The 15,111-nt window shown below is 52.9% G+C and overlaps 1 protein-coding gene across 6 annotated transcripts in view; it reads right to left on the minus strand.

Moving 5' to 3' along the window:
• Window positions 1-15,111, minus strand: part of CCDC33 (coiled-coil domain containing 33) — a 90,398-nt gene that overhangs the window by 55,165 nt on the left and 20,122 nt on the right. For all 6 annotated transcript variants that reach the window (XM_047863157.1, XM_047863154.1, XM_047863156.1 and 3 more), the window contains 4 exons: window positions 11,296-11,405; window positions 9,613-9,729; window positions 6,323-6,414; window positions 5,354-5,474 (listed from right to left, as the gene is read on the minus strand). In XM_047863157.1, the coding sequence (XP_047719113.1) occupies window positions 5,354-5,474; window positions 6,323-6,414; window positions 9,613-9,729; window positions 11,296-11,405 (440 nt within the window). The remainder of the gene's footprint in view (window positions 1-5,353; window positions 5,475-6,322; window positions 6,415-9,612; window positions 9,730-11,295; window positions 11,406-15,111) is intronic.

The raw sequence follows: 15,111 nt of genomic DNA on the forward strand, positions 1-15,111 counted from the left end.
TCTGCCCCACACAGGTTCCCCAGGCCTTTGCAGATGCTACGGCAGCTCTGCAGATGCCTGAGCCTTGGTGTGTCTGCAGGGCATGCCAACGGGCATCTGGGGGACTTGCTAGCATACTAAGTCCACAGCTGAAGCACACACGAGTACTATTTAAACAATGAGACAAGACAGCATTGACTATGGCTGCAGAATAAGGGGCTAGATGAGACATTCCTGAAGGTGGTCAGCAGAGTTGTCTTGCAGGATGAAGGACCAGAGGAAGGCTCTGAAGTAAAATATGGCAGGGTGAAGGGAAGGAGGAGGGGCTTCTGGCTGGGAAAACAGCCCAAGAAAAAGGTCCTTGTGGCAGCAAGTGTGGCAAGGGTGGAGGACACCTGGAATGAGGAGGGACTCCAGGTAGAGGAGTCCTGGCATCTGCAAAGGCTGGAAAATGGGGAGTGGGGAATGGAACACAGGGGCATCAGCCTGGAACACCCAGCAGACAGCCCTGCATGGTCCCAACACAGGGAGGGGCTGGGGTCATTGGTGCGGACCCCCGGCAGGCTGCCTTGCCTCTGTCCCCAGCCAGGGGCTGTCAGCAACAGTGGCGGCCGCTCCCACCTCCTGCTCCCCTGCGGGAATCAGTCAGTGCTCAGAAAGGTCAGCACAAATGCACTGCTGGCTCCGGGAGTTATTGATGCAGGATCTCGAAATATCAGTGTGGGTCCACTCCCCCCGTGGTGGCAGGGTCCTGATGCCTGTCACACTAATGTGCCTGCTCTGGTTCTTTGAGGCCCGGCCTGAGGCTCAGCTGTGTCTGCCTTGGCCCCTGCCCCTGGAGACATGAGCCGCAGTCACTTTGGGGCTAGGGGTCCTGAACACAGGGGCAGTGACTGGGGCGATGGGAGTGTTCCTGAGAACAGGCTCTGGAGGGAGCTTGGGGACAGCCACTTGGCCCTGGGGCCAGGCTAGAGAAGCTGCTTTCAGGCTCTGTGGGGCTTGGGAGTGGTCTTTCAGGATTGATCCCCAAACCATGCCCATCCCAGAGCCACCCTGTTCTCTTGAGTGCCAAGGGCCTTCCCCATAGCCTGGATCATCTGCCAGGCCCTGGGACACTCAAGAAGGACCTGTGACTCAGTCCCCTGCTGCCTCCATCCCTTGCTTCCCACCCGGCGGTGGGGGGTGGGGAAGAGGGGTATTTAATGGATGCTAGCTGTCCTCTCTGGGGCCTACTAATGTGTCTAAATGGAACCTACTAAGCAAGAAATAGTGTCTGACTGCTCAGTAAGGACAGTTCTTTCCCTGAATGGTTTCCCAGGATGAGTCCTCCAGGAAAGATCCCTTCAGACCCACAACTGGGGAGACAGGGTCCAGCTTCTCCTGTGTATGAACGGAGTGAGGGGGAGGGGCAAGGAATCAAGGATTAATCACATTCACCGTCTGATGCCAAGGCCCTGGTGAAGGTGTCAGTGGCATGCGTGTGTGTGTGCATGCACATGCACGTATGGAGTGGGCAGGGCATGGGGTGGGGAAGCCATTGACCACAGATGCTAATGGGAAAGGCCATGGCAGGCTGTGGAATTAAGGGATGTGATTAACCCTCGGCTGTAATCTTCAGCAAAGCCATTAACCCCTTGCCACTGAGGCAGACCTGCCTTCCCTAGGGACAGAGCCTTCATTACATGGGCCCATGGGCCCTCCTTCCGTTCCCCCTGGGCCCACCACATCCACACCCACACCTGCCACTGTCTGCTCTGCCCATTCCAGAAAGAGTAGCTGACAGTGGCTGATGCTGGAGGGCCTCAAGGGAGCCAGGACGCCTTAGCTCTGGGCGCAGGTCTGCCTCAACCTTGCTGCAAGACCTCCGGAAGTCCCTTCCCCTCACTGGAACCGAGCTGTCACTGTCCACTGGGAACTGTCTTATGCTCGATGCCTTGGAAGACTGTTGTGAAGGCTGAAGGAGATAATGGATACTTTGATATCGGGGTGAAAGTTCAGTTGAACTCAGCAAATGCTGACTGGGGTCTTCTGCATGCTCTGTACCTCAGGGGTGCTCAGGGCCTACAGGCGACCTAGAGTCAGACCCTGTCCGCTCTGGAGTTCACTGTCTTCCTAGGTGATAGCACACACACACACACACACACACACACACACTCCTATGATCTATGCAGAGGCCTAAGCAAGTTGTGAGTTCTGGAAGCTGGGATGTCAGAGGAGAAAGTGATGACTTCTGAACGGGGTAAAGGAGGATCTGAGGGAGGAAGACCATTCTAGGCTGAGCGCAGCAGAGTTGGGAGGCCAGAAAGGACAGCACGAACGTGGAGAAGAGCTGGGCATCCAGAGTGACTACAGAAAGCCTGTGCGGGTTGGAACAGTGAAACAGGAGGCTGTAGGGGACGAGGCCTTGTGTACCTGGTGGCCAGCGAGGGCTTTGTCCTGTCAGTGAAGGAGTCAGGGATCCAGGGGAAGAGCCTCGATCTGGGGGAGGCATTGCCCTGGCTGCTTCTCACACGCTGAATGAGATGGGCCCAAGTGGAGGCTGCTGCGGTGAGTCACGCCAAGAGAAGACGCAGCCAGCACTAGGGCAAGGTCTGCGGGTTGGAAAGGGGCCCCATGAGAGCTTGGGTACTGACTGGCCATGGGAGCTGAGACAGGAGGAGATGACAGGAGCAGCCTGCTGGCCAATGGCCCTACCCCAAAGGTGCGGGGTGCAGGGGAGGAGTAATTCCTAAGTCCCACCCTATTTCGTGTCCCTCCGGTAGAGTCAGATCAGCCCTACGGGCCCACCTATCTCTTCACTCACCAGTTTTGCCGTCATCACCAGGCTCCGAGAGGGGTGAAGCAGACTCTAAGAGCCGCCTACCCCTCAACCATTCCCCTTCCTCCCTCCTAGCCAACAGAAACTGCTTTGGTCCAGGCGGCCACCCTGCACCTCACCTGTGCACTTCTGCTACAGCAAGGCGATGATGCCACACCCCTCCTCAGTGATTGGCTGTGAGAGAAGTGCATGTGACCCAATTCTGGCCAATGAGACGAGAAAGGAGGTCTGCGGAGGGGCTGCGGGTGGGAGGTTTCCAACGCTACTTAAAAGCCACAGGTGAGGAGGAGAGGAGGCTCCTTCTTTCTCCGGTCTTGGTCATGTCTGGGGTACCCCGAATATTTTGCCTCCATGAGCTGTTAGCCACCTGAAGATGGCAATCCAGGGATGGTGGAAAGCTCCTGAGTCCTGAGGACATTGCTAAGATGGTGCATCAACCAATTCTGGCAGCATCCTACATGGGGACCCCTTGACAATTGTAACAATAAATATCCTTAGAGCTTAAGTCCATGAGGTTTCTGTTACTTGTAGTCAAATGTAACAAGGGCAATGGACAGGCTGGCCTCGGGAGGCACTGGACACTAGGAGGGGCAGCTCTGAAAGGGTTGGGGTCCACTGAGCTTCCTTCCACCCTGGGCTTGGGCGCCGTGCACAGGTTACTCCTTTAATCTCTCCTAACAGCCCAGTAAAGGCAGGAATCTGGAATTGGAGAAATTGAGCTCATGCAGCTGGTAAGTCACAGAGTGGGGTGGGGGTGAGGGTCGAACTCAAGTGTGCCAGGCTCTCAAATCTCTGCCCACGGTGCTTTGGCTTGGTGGGCAGCTGGTGGGAAGTCACAGCAACTGAAGATGTCAGAGAGGCAGGTCCTAGAAATTACGTGGTCCAACCACCACCTCTCAACTCAGAAAGGGGCTGCGGCAGGGGTGTGTATAAGCTGCTGACTGGTGCCCCTTTGAGGTAGGGCTCTGCCCACCCCCACCTTGTACCACAGAGGCCTGTCCCTGTCCTCTCACTGCTGGTACGTGGGCACCTCTGTGAGTTCTCAACCTGACCCAACTACCATGTTGCCTAGTGAACAAGTGTCCTGCCATTACTGGAACCCTGGCCTTGAGTCCCACACATGCATGGGGCACAGGAGGCAAGTCTTTGGAGCTAGGGGCACCTCCCCCCCACACAAAGATTCATTAGCAAAGGCAGCCAGAGAGGGTCCAGGGATGGGAGGGGGCTCCCTCATTAAAGCAGCCAGTGCTTCCTGCCCCTTGGGACCGCCTGCTGATTGGTTCATAATTTTCTGGGCAAATGCAGGGCCATGTGTGAGATGACTCTGGGGAAATCAGGCCGAGGATTGGTTTGGGTTTGAAGCCTCTGTCCCCAGGGTCCCCCTTCATCCCACCCCTCCCTGACACCATCACTCTTGCCTGTGTCTGAGCCTTCAAATGTCCTTGCCTTTAAATGAAGGCTGGGGCTCCAAAGGGGTGCCTCATTCTGTATTTGCCCTGCCAGACATGAACTGTGGTGGACAGACAACAGGAAGGACTTCCCAGGTCTACGGCCATACCACCCTGAACGTGCCTGATCTCGTCTGATCTCGGAAGCTAAGCAGGGTCGGGCCTGGTTAGTACTTGGGTGGGAGGAAGGACTTCCCAGGCACCCCGGTCTTCTTCAAGGCCCAGGAATGTGGGGATCACCATGTGGGGCAAGCTCCCCCTGAAGTAGAGACTATGGGAAGAGACTGAACTGGCCATTGCCTGGAGCCCAGCCACAGTCTGCACATCCCTCCCCAACATATTCAAATACACTACCCTCCTCTCCAGACATGATGTGCTTCATGCCCTGTGTGTCCCATCCCTATTCTCTCACTCTTATTCTCTATTGCCCTGCACCAACCCTCCCCTATTGAAAACTCAAGAGCCTTGGGTCTGGATACCCACTCGAATCACCCAGGCTTCATATCCCTATGGCCTCCAATTTAAAAAAAAAAATTTTATTGTGGTGAAATATACACAAATAAACCGTCCCATTTGAACCATTTTTAGGTGTACAGTTCAGTGGCATTAAGTAAATTCACAGTGTTGCATAACCATCACTACTATCTATTTCCAGAACTTTCTCATCATCCCAAATAGAAACTCTGTACCTATTGAACAATAATACTCTATTGTTCCCCCTGGCAATCACCATTCTACTTTCTGTTTCTATGAATTTGCCTACTCTAGGAACCTCATATAAGTGGCATCAGATAATATTTGTCCGTTTGTGTCTTCTCTGATTTTTACAGCTCTGACAGTCCCTCCTGGTTTGCTATTAGATTACATATTATCTTGTGTTGATGTTTGACCTTTTCCTACATGTGATGCCTATGTTCTGCAGACCAAGAGTGCCCCGAGGGCAGCTCCTCCCCAGCACAGACAGGCATGGCTCTGGGTACATGGCTGGGTTCAGTAAACTCCTTAATAGTCAAGGGAATCGCTGACTGAAGGAATGAATGAATGGACACGTGGGTGAGACACTAGAGGTCTGAGCCAGTGACAGGGTGGGTGGGGGAAGGAGCCATACCTGAGGACACCCGTTCTGGCTGACCCGAGGAACATCCAAGTGCAGAAGAGACGGGATTGGGAAGGGGAGTGGGGTGATGGGCAGCCCCATGAAGGCTGGGTCCTGCTTCATTTGATTGACCCTGGGGAGGCAAGGAGACAGGGGTCAGCCCATGAGTGCTACAGATGCCCAGTACTCTTGACTATCTGCCCAAGCCTGGAAGCCATGGGGTCCCGCTTGGACGGACTCTGGACTGATGTGAGAGAGGAGGAGGCTGCAGTGGCTTGGACACCAGGACAGGGGATGGATGGTCCTCCTGATTGCTGGCCCAAGTCTTGGGAAAACTCATCTTGGTCAGGAGATAGGCTGCAACTCCCAGGTTCCTTTCCCCATGGCTCACTGTGGCCTTGGCCACATCTCAATGCCTCAGCTGGCCCATCTTTAAAATGCCTCACCTTTGGAAGTCCTTGCCAGAGTGACCCACCCCCATGGTTTAGACTTAAGGTGGGGAGCACGGAGGCTGTAAGGGCAGGATTCAGGGTGTGTGCATGTGCTGAGCTCTTTAGGAGGGCTGGGAATGAGTGAATCAGTCATCTTCATTTCTCCAACAAGCAAGGGGTGTTCACAGGTCATCAGAACTCAACAGATGGTTTGGCTGAGTCTTGTTGGGCCACCAGAGCCAGTGACAGAGGCAGACAGCTCTGCCTCCCCATCCCATACCCACCACATCAGGTTGGGAGGGGCTGAGGACCTCCTCTCCTCCTCCACATGTTGGCCTGCCCTGCAGCCTGCTCTCCAGAGAGTTCTGAGCCACCCCTCTCCAGGGGCTGAGAGCACCTTCCTGGGACCTCAGACCCAGTGGGAAGGTTTAAAGGGGCTTGGGGAGGGTAGGTTTCTAGGCCTCCTGGAATCATGTGGCAATGACAGCCTTTCCCCTCCTCTGTCCTCTGCCCTCCCCACCCTCCTTAAGTGAGTGTGGGCCCCACTCACTTAAAATCACTGTAGTTGGGAACCACCCTGGCAATGACCACCATGGGGTCAGAGTTGTTGACCAGGGGCTCGTTGATTCCCCGGAGAAAGACCTGGGGAAGAGAGGAGGCAAGTGAGCCTTGGGTGGCCTTGGGCCCTCTCAGAAACAAGGCCAACCCATCTACCATCTTTCTCCCCAGTAATGAGATCATCTTTGCCTCCATCTGCCTCATTTGATTCTCTGCTCAAGGCTACTCTCCTTCAGACTCTGGGCTAGGCATTGGGAAGGCAGGGGGAGAAGACACAGATTCTGTCCCCCCATACCTCTATTGCCAACCCAAGCAATTCCTGATCTGGCTACTGGCCCTCACCCCTTACCCACCAAATGGGTTCCCACTAGCCCCTCAGTCCTCACCCCAACTCCCCCCAGCTGTGATTCCTGTGGCTTCTTCTACTTCTCTGACCCCCATCAGTGGCCTCTGCTTCTATTCTGGCCCCCAAATCCATCCCCTTTCTCAGGCAATTTGATACATGATGGCAAAAACCACTTTTGTAAAAATAAATGGGATCATGTTATTTCTCCTGCTTGAGACCCAGAGATGACCCTCCTCCCACTGCCCTTAGAATGAATTCTATAATTCTAAACATCATGGTCAAGGCCTGCATGTGTGGCCTGTCTGCCCTCAGCCCATATTTCCACCAATCCCTCAGTCCTTGTCTCTAGCCTCTTTTGTCTCACACCTCCAGCATACTCACTTGTTTCTGTCTGGGAGTCTTTGCATACGCTGATCCCTCTGCCTAGATTCCCCACCCCCACCCCCAGTGACTCAGTGGCTGACTCCTTCTCTTCCTTTAGAGCTTAAATGTCACCACCTTCTGGAGGCCTTCTGTGATCTTACTAAAGTAGCCCACCCCATTCTCTTAGCCCCTGGATTGTCTCTTCTCTAGCACTCATCATAGCCTGTGTTTGTTCTAATTCTTTCTTGCTCACATTGTGTCCATTTGACTAGAACCTAGTCTCCACAGAGGCAGGGATCATGTCTACCTTATTCACTGCTGTATAGCCAGCTGTTAGCAAATGCATGTGATACAGAGTAGGAGCCCAGTATGTGTTTGGGGAATAAATGAGCACCATTTAGGAAGGAGAAAAGTAGAGGATGGGGAGGGAGAGGCTGATTGTGTTTCTGAGCACGAGAGAAACAGAATCACTGAGACCTGGGAGGGCAGGGCAGGAGCCAGGAAGTGAGCTCAGCAGGGTGGGAGGGCTGGGCTTGAGCTGGTCTTGGAAGGTGGATGGGGGCCCTAATTACATGGGAAGAAGAGCAGGAAAAAGAAGGGGCTGTGAACACAGCTGAGGGCCCACTCACAACAGCTGGGTCACTATGTCACCATGGCGAGTCCCTGCTCCATGCCGGACCTTAGTATCCCAGCTCATACCCTGAGGGGTTGGACCAAACTGTCTCTGGTCCTCCCAGTTCTGACCTTCAATGGGAGGAGAGTGCCTGGGATTAAGGGCTTGTTCTGGATCCTCTTTCCTCCTCCCTGGGCACTCTCTCCTAGGACCCTGTGCCAGGACCCATCTTAGCAGGTGGCTAGCAACTCCACACAGCTGTGAGCTGATAAGGCCTTAAGATAGTGCTCAGGGCCTTTCAATGCTCACTGGGGCCCCTGGAGACTGAATCCCTTCCCCACATTCAAAGGACTGAATCTGATGCGGGCATTTCAAACTTCAGGTGGGGGTGGGAGTCTGGGCTGAGCGAGTCCACTGCAGAGGTGTCAGGCCCTGGTGCACACAGGGACTCTAACAGGTGTAGCGGCTGAGAGCAGGCCTCTGAGAGGTAGGGGGTGCTGGCTAATTTACACCTGTTCAGTGCTATATGCTCAGGTGTGAATGAGAGAGCTTCCCAGGTGCACATGCTCATGACAGCCGGTGAGTAAAAGAAGCAATTTCTCTTCCCACTGTGCTCTCCAGTCTGCTATCAGGACTGGAAGGGGGGCATCTATCTGTGCTGGGGCCGCGGAGCAGGTGGGGTGCTTGAGACTCTCCCAGGTAAGTCTGGAGGCTGGGGTGGGAGTGGGGCAGATCCTCAGTGGGGACCCCCCACTCCCACAGGCAAGGGTTCTGCCAGGTCTTTAAAGGTACGGTCTTCTCCCTGTGGGGTGGGGCCTGGGAACAGCAAGGCCAAGCTGTTACCACTCTTCCTTATTCTGTGTGTGTGTGTGTGTGTGTGTGTGTGTGTGTGTGGACTGCTGGCAGATCTCAGGAAAGAACATGATGGAAAAGGGAGGGAGATTAGAACAGGGGGAGATTATAACAGACCTACAGGTCTGATATACACTGGCATGCAAGGTGGCTGTGGGGAAGCAGAGATGTGGGTCAGGAGCTCTGGACTTCCATACCAGACTCTCCGAGTCTCGGTGTCCCCAGCTGTGAAATGGGACTAAAGAACACTTTTGTCCTGCCAGGCTTATAGTGTCGTGGGGTGGGTCAGATCAGCCACGTTGGGGCAGGGGAAGCCCAGAGCTTGGGCCTTCTCGGATCCCCCTCTCATACTCAGGCCAACACTACTTAAGTCTGTCATCTCTGGGAAGTTTGAAGGCTGTAGGGGAAAGGGAGGGGGGATAGGTCCCTGGACATCTTTCCAGAGCATTGCCCATCTTTCTGAAGCTGCTGAAAAGCTGAGAAATAGAAGGTTGGGGCATCATATGTGCCAGCTAGGTCTAAGCTGAGCCAAGCCTGGAGGAGGCTCCGTAAGCAGTTATTGAATGAATGAATGAATGAATGAATGCCTAATTGGAAGGTCAGCCAAACCTCTTTAGAAATAGGACTCAAAGAAGAGGGGGAGGCCCTAAAATTTTGGGGGTTGTAGGTCAGGGGTCCCTACTCCAAGTGGGACAGAAAAGGAGAGAAACAGGAAGGGAATGTGGGCCAAGGTGGGGGGCCTTTTCCTCCCCACCCCCCATGAGATTCAAACAGACATAAGGCTTTGGGAGCCTCCCTTTCTCCATCCTCCCTGCTTGGTATGTGTGGAGCAGAGCAGGACTGTATGCCTGGGAAGTGCTGGAAGAGGTTAGGCATCATTTTCATCTCCATCCCTAACCCATCATCCCCGTCATCCCAGGGTGGGTTCTTCACAAAGTACTTTGGCTATTCTTGGAAGGCCTTGTTGCATTCTTCCTTCTTAATTTCTTCCCCAGACACCCCTCCATGCCCCACAAAGTCAGGCTAACCAGAGGTGGCCAAGGGGAGGGCCTGGGGTCTGCTCCAAGCTTGCCCCTTCACCCCCCACCCCCTGCTCCAGTCCTGGCACCTCCAGAGCTGTGTGGTTGCTGCCGATGTCACGGTGGAAGAAACTGCCTTTCCTAACGATGGTCACATACAGTTGGGTCTTGGCAGTGGCTTCCTCAGCTTTCCCAGACTGGGTGGGCTGGGTACAGGGCAAGGGAAGAAGACACACAAGAAGGAGAGTGACTAAGGGGCAGACCCTGGCCATAAATCCAGCCCTCTGCACACAATCACTTGGCATTGCTCCACCGGGGCTCCGAGCTGATAATTAAAGCTCATGGTCCCTGCGAGCCCTTCCAAGATCAATATAATAAATCTTCCCTTTTCTATTTGAATATTTCATCGCCCTCACAAGGACCACTGCCTGCCTGCTCTCTCTGTAAAGATGTGATAACAAGGCCTGGGTTGTAAGTGGACAGAGAGCCAGGAGGCCTGGGTGATGATCACAGAATCACAGCTAAAGCACTGTCTTCCAGGTGAGTCATGAATCTCTCTGGGCCTTCCTGGCCCTGCCTGCCCCAGGTATCTCATCCAGGCTTAGGGAAGGGGCACAAGGAAGGTAAAGACCCTAGGCCATGGTTGAGGTGGTGCTTGGAAAGAGGATCGACGCAGGACCTGGTGGGAAGCAGGGAGGGAGGAAAGGAGGGGAACTGACCTGAACTGAGCACCCACAATGTGCCAGGTACCTCACTAGAGGCTTTATGCTCATTGTTGCATTCAATTGTCCAAATGGCCATGCTCAGTGTCTCTATTTTGCCAATGAGAAGTAGAGGCCTAGGGGGTTAAGCGGCTGCTATGGATTTATTGTTAGCAAGAGGCAGACCTGGGATAGAAACCCAGACAATCTTGCGTCACATTGTTCTTTCCGCCAAACCATAATAGGGTCTGGAGTGCACACTGAGGGGAAAGTATGCTTCTGTTCATCTCTGGCCCAGTGCCTAGCATGCAATCAAAGAGTGAGTTCTTCCTTCCACCAATCGGCATGGGGGAGAGGGAGCGGGCAGGGGAGCTAGTCTGGGAAGTTCAGACCATGGACTGAGGTCCCTGAGGCTCCCCTCTCCAGGCTCATGTCAAGTTCCCTACAAGAGGGGTGCACTCCAGGGAGCACTTTCTTTCCCACACACCCCAACTCTCCTGGGCCTTCTTCCTGCTAAAGCAGTGTGTGGAGGCCGCACAGAAAGAATGGACTTGGGAGACAGCGTGACCTGGGCTCACCCTCCACTCTGCTACTCACTTGCTCTCTCACCCAGGTTGAGAGGATTCCTCTCTCTGGGTCCCAGTCCTATGTGTGCAAAACAGAATTCACCTTGATGATTAAAGATGGTGTCTAGCCCAGGACCTGAAACACAGTAGGTACTATGAAAATACCATATTTCTTTGATTTTTCGATATATTCCCACTTTTAACATACATGAAATCAGAATATATCTTTAATTGGTGTATTCATTTCATGTAGTAGATGTTCCATGCTATTGGGCTGTTTTACAGAGATGAGTTTGGAGAATTCCAAATTTCTCATGGAAATCATTCATGTCTACCTGTCAGGAGCTGTGCTTCCTGAGTCTCATACGACCCAAGACTTATCTTACTGTACGGTGAGCATGGGAGGCTCTGAGAGAATAGCTGGGCACATGAGGGTGGTTACCATCTGTTCTTCCTCTACCTGTTCCAGGCCCACATGGGCCCAGCACCCAGGGCCCTGACTTACCTTCACCAGCTCAAAGTGGTAGGGGTGGAAGAGACTCAGGTATTTGATGGGGATTTGGTAGGACAATAGCTCCTCTTTATTTTTATTGTCCATCACCTTGAGGACCATATCTGAAGAGAGAAAAAAATGAGCTCAAGGTCAAAACAGGGTTTAGTGGACCAGTGTCACCCCTGCTGAGGTGAGCCAGTGGGAGGTGAGACATTGCTGAGAGCAGGGAGCAGGGGCCATGCTGAGGAACCAACACATGTGTGGGACACACACGTACACAACTTTAAAAGCACTGTTTGAGCTCCGGTGCTGGGCAAGTGTCCGTGCTAGGTGCTGTTGGGATCCAAAGATGCAATTCTGTCCAGTGGTCCAGAAACTCCCAGCCCAGAGATGGACACACACAGTATGGAGCTCCCATCACAACAGACACACATGAGCTGGCACAGAGATATGCACGCAAGCAGGACCTCTTCCTAGGAATAAGGCCGCTTCCCTTAGTCAAAGACGTTCTCACCAGCAGCTCAGGCAGGAAGGGGAGGGCTTATCTCCCACATGTTGTGAATGGGGAAACTGAGTCTCAGTAAGGAAAAGTGATTTGCTCAGGAAATCTTCCAATATCAATAAAATATCTTCAAGGAAATGAAAATTAGTCTAACACTAAGAATAATGCACCACTTAGAAAACTCCCTCTAAAGAGACTACATTTTGTCAAAAAATGCATGAACTTCAGGGTGAACTCTGAGAACATCAATGACTTAGAAATAATCATGGAAATGCTCCTTAGTGAGCACCTGCTGTGTGCAAGACATGGGGATGGGTGCTCCTGAGTCATTATTCCAACAAATCGCCACCACAACCCCTCAAGTAGGCATCACCATCTGTTTTTAAACTGTGGACAGTGGAGCTAAGAGAGGTTTATATTACTTCATCGCCATCACACAGCTAGTAAATGGCTGATGGGAGAGGCTAGGCTTGTAACCCTGGAGGCATCTTTTCATTCTGGAAGTCTATGGTGTGAGAGAGAAGAGGAGATGAGGAGGGAGGAAAAAAAGAGTAGGGAGGAGAGGGAGGAGAATAAGAGAGATGGAGGAGGGAAGGATCTAAAAGATCTAGAGAAGAATGGAAAAGGGAGGATGGGAAGGACGAGAGTACCTGATGGAGACTGGGGTAGCCCCTTGCTCTTTGCCTCTTTCTTGAGACAAGGACACATCAGCACCATGGACAGCTGCTGGAGGGGCGGGTTCAGCAGTCTGGGAGCCCTGTGTGGCTGGGTCACTTGGAGCTGGGTGGGTCATTTGGATGAGCATATGGAGGGTCACCTGGGTGGGTCAGTCGGTTAAGTGTCCAGCTTTGGCTCAGGTCATGACCTCATAGTTTGTGAGTTCAAGCCCCGCGTCAGGCTCTGTGTTGACAGCTCAGATCCTGGAGCCTGCTTCGAATTCTGTGTCTCCCTCTCTCTCTGCACCTCCCCTGCTTGCACTCTGTCTCTCTGTCTCTCTGTCTCTCTGTCTCTCAAAAATAAACAAACATTAAAAGAATTTTAAAAATGACTGTTGGAGGAGCATATGGAGGAGGAGGAGGAGGAGGAAGAGGAGGAGGCAGAGGAGGAGAAGAGTTTTGCTAATTACTCTTCCTTTCTTCTTTTTTCTCACTGCTACCCTGGAAACAGAGAGGGAAATACATTTGCCAGAGTCCCTCAAGAGTTGGCCAAGTGGGATCTGTGCTCGAAAGAAAGAAGGGGAAATGCGGAAATGGGCATCCAAAAGACCTGAAGTTGCCTTGAAGGAAGTAGAATAAGACAAGAGGTTGGGAGTGAGAAGACCTGGCTTCTAATACAAACACGCCAACTTGCTCTGTGACCTTTGTCAGTCACTTAACCTCTCTGAGCTTCATTTTCCTGCTCTGCAAAATGTTAATATTTTAGAAAGGAAAATCGTTGTCTCTCTCCTAATATTGTTGCGGGGAGGGAAATGTGTTTTTCAAGCTATGAAAGTCTAAGCAAATGCTCCTTGTAGCTGTCACTATTTTCCTCTTCATTAACCATCTGTAGTGCTCTGTATACTCACCGAGCCCTGGGCAGAACTGAAACAAATTCAGCTAGGGGATTCCAGTGCTCCCAGCCAAAACTTCATCAGTAGCTATGGCGGCTGCAGCCCCTCATGGCCACTACGCATGGGCCCTGAGTCCCTAAATCTGGTTGGAATTTGCTGAAGCTGAAGAAGGGGTGAGTGTCCTGCATTTCCTCCTCCTACCCCAGTCTTTGGAGCCCTGTGTGGGAAGCCAGCAGATGAGCTGTGACTGGGGGGAATGGACAGCCATCCCTCCCTGTTCCTGTCTCCATGCTACAAACACGCCTCATCAGCTTCTTCTCTGGGCATTGTGCCTCTCCAGCCTCCCACCGCTCCCTTTGTGTGGCCAACAAGCCATTTCTGCCACCTGCCTGCTTTGGCCCTGACACGGGTCTGCAACTCCCCTTTGCTTTCATTAACACCTCCTTGAGCTCCCTCCCCCTTCCCTCCACCTCTTGGCTTGGCCCCCACCTCCCCACCCCCACCACAGACATCACCACAGCAACCAGTTCCAACCAGGTTCCAATGAGCATCCAGCTACTTCAATCTGCAAAGAGGCACCTGCCAATATTCCCTGCCTGCCCATGAGGCCTCGCTACCCTCTTGTTCCTGCAGTGAGTCCTGTCCCCTCTCTGCTGCACAGATGGGCCCCAAGGCCACTGACTCATCATGTCCTTTCCTATAGTTACATGACATGTGCAGAGCTCAAGGTGGGGTCCCGGACCACGTCTACTCACCACAAACCCTAACTTCCTGTCAGCCACATAGATACATGCACACACACACACACGCATACACACATACATGACACACAAACATGCATGCCTCTGGGTACAGACACAAGCATGTGCTCACACACACCACGTTCACACATACATACGAGCCAGCGGGCAGGCATTCACAGAGACATGCACATTCAGGCGCACACAGGCACATGCGTGAAATCCTAGGTCAATTTTTTGTCCTCTTCCACATTTTCTCAATTCACCCCAACAGCCCACCTATCCCTTTAGAGGCAGAAAAATATCTGGTGTGACCCAGAATTGGCTCTGTCCCCCTTTATTGATGGGCCTCCTCACCCTCTGTCTCTCATCTTCCTGCATCTTTAGCAGCTGGCTTTCTGCTCTTTATGAGGCAGACGGGAGTTCTAAGTCCCTGGTGAGATTTCAAGGGGGGGGAAGTAAAGCCGGTCCTCTGAGGGAAGGGCCACCTGCAAGATAGGAACTTGAGGTTCTTCTGACCGGATAAGAGCACAGACGCTGTGCACACCTGTGGGTCTGTGCTGACTATGCCTGCTGCCAGTGCCCCTAGCTGTCCTGGCATCTGCCAGTCAATACTCCTGGGTGCCCAGCCCCAGGTCTCACCCAAGAGTGGAAACCACGAAGTGCACACACATACTCATGTACACCTGTACCTGGAGATTTCGGTGTAAGCCCTGCCTTGAAAGACTTAAATCACCTCCAGTGTTAGAATTTGCTGAAAGACAGGAGCTGGAAAGGCTTCCGGGGGTGGAGGCAGAGGAACTAGTAGGCGGTTTCTATGACAGTGGCCCGTGGCCCTCAGGAAGCACAGGGACACCGCTGTCTCACAATGGGCAGTGCCCAGGAGACAAAGCAGGATAAGGAACCATTCTAGGGAAAAAGCTAGAACACTGGAGCCTCAGCGAGAGTGTGTATGGCTGATCCTAGGTCCTCCACTTATTGATTACCTGAGCTTGGGCCAGTTCCCTGAAACTCAGTGTTCCCATCTAAGCAATGGG

This window comes from Prionailurus viverrinus, chromosome B3 (assembly GCF_022837055.1).
Source record: "Prionailurus viverrinus isolate Anna chromosome B3, UM_Priviv_1.0, whole genome shotgun sequence".
Taxonomy (NCBI): Eukaryota; Metazoa; Chordata; class Mammalia; order Carnivora; family Felidae; genus Prionailurus; species Prionailurus viverrinus.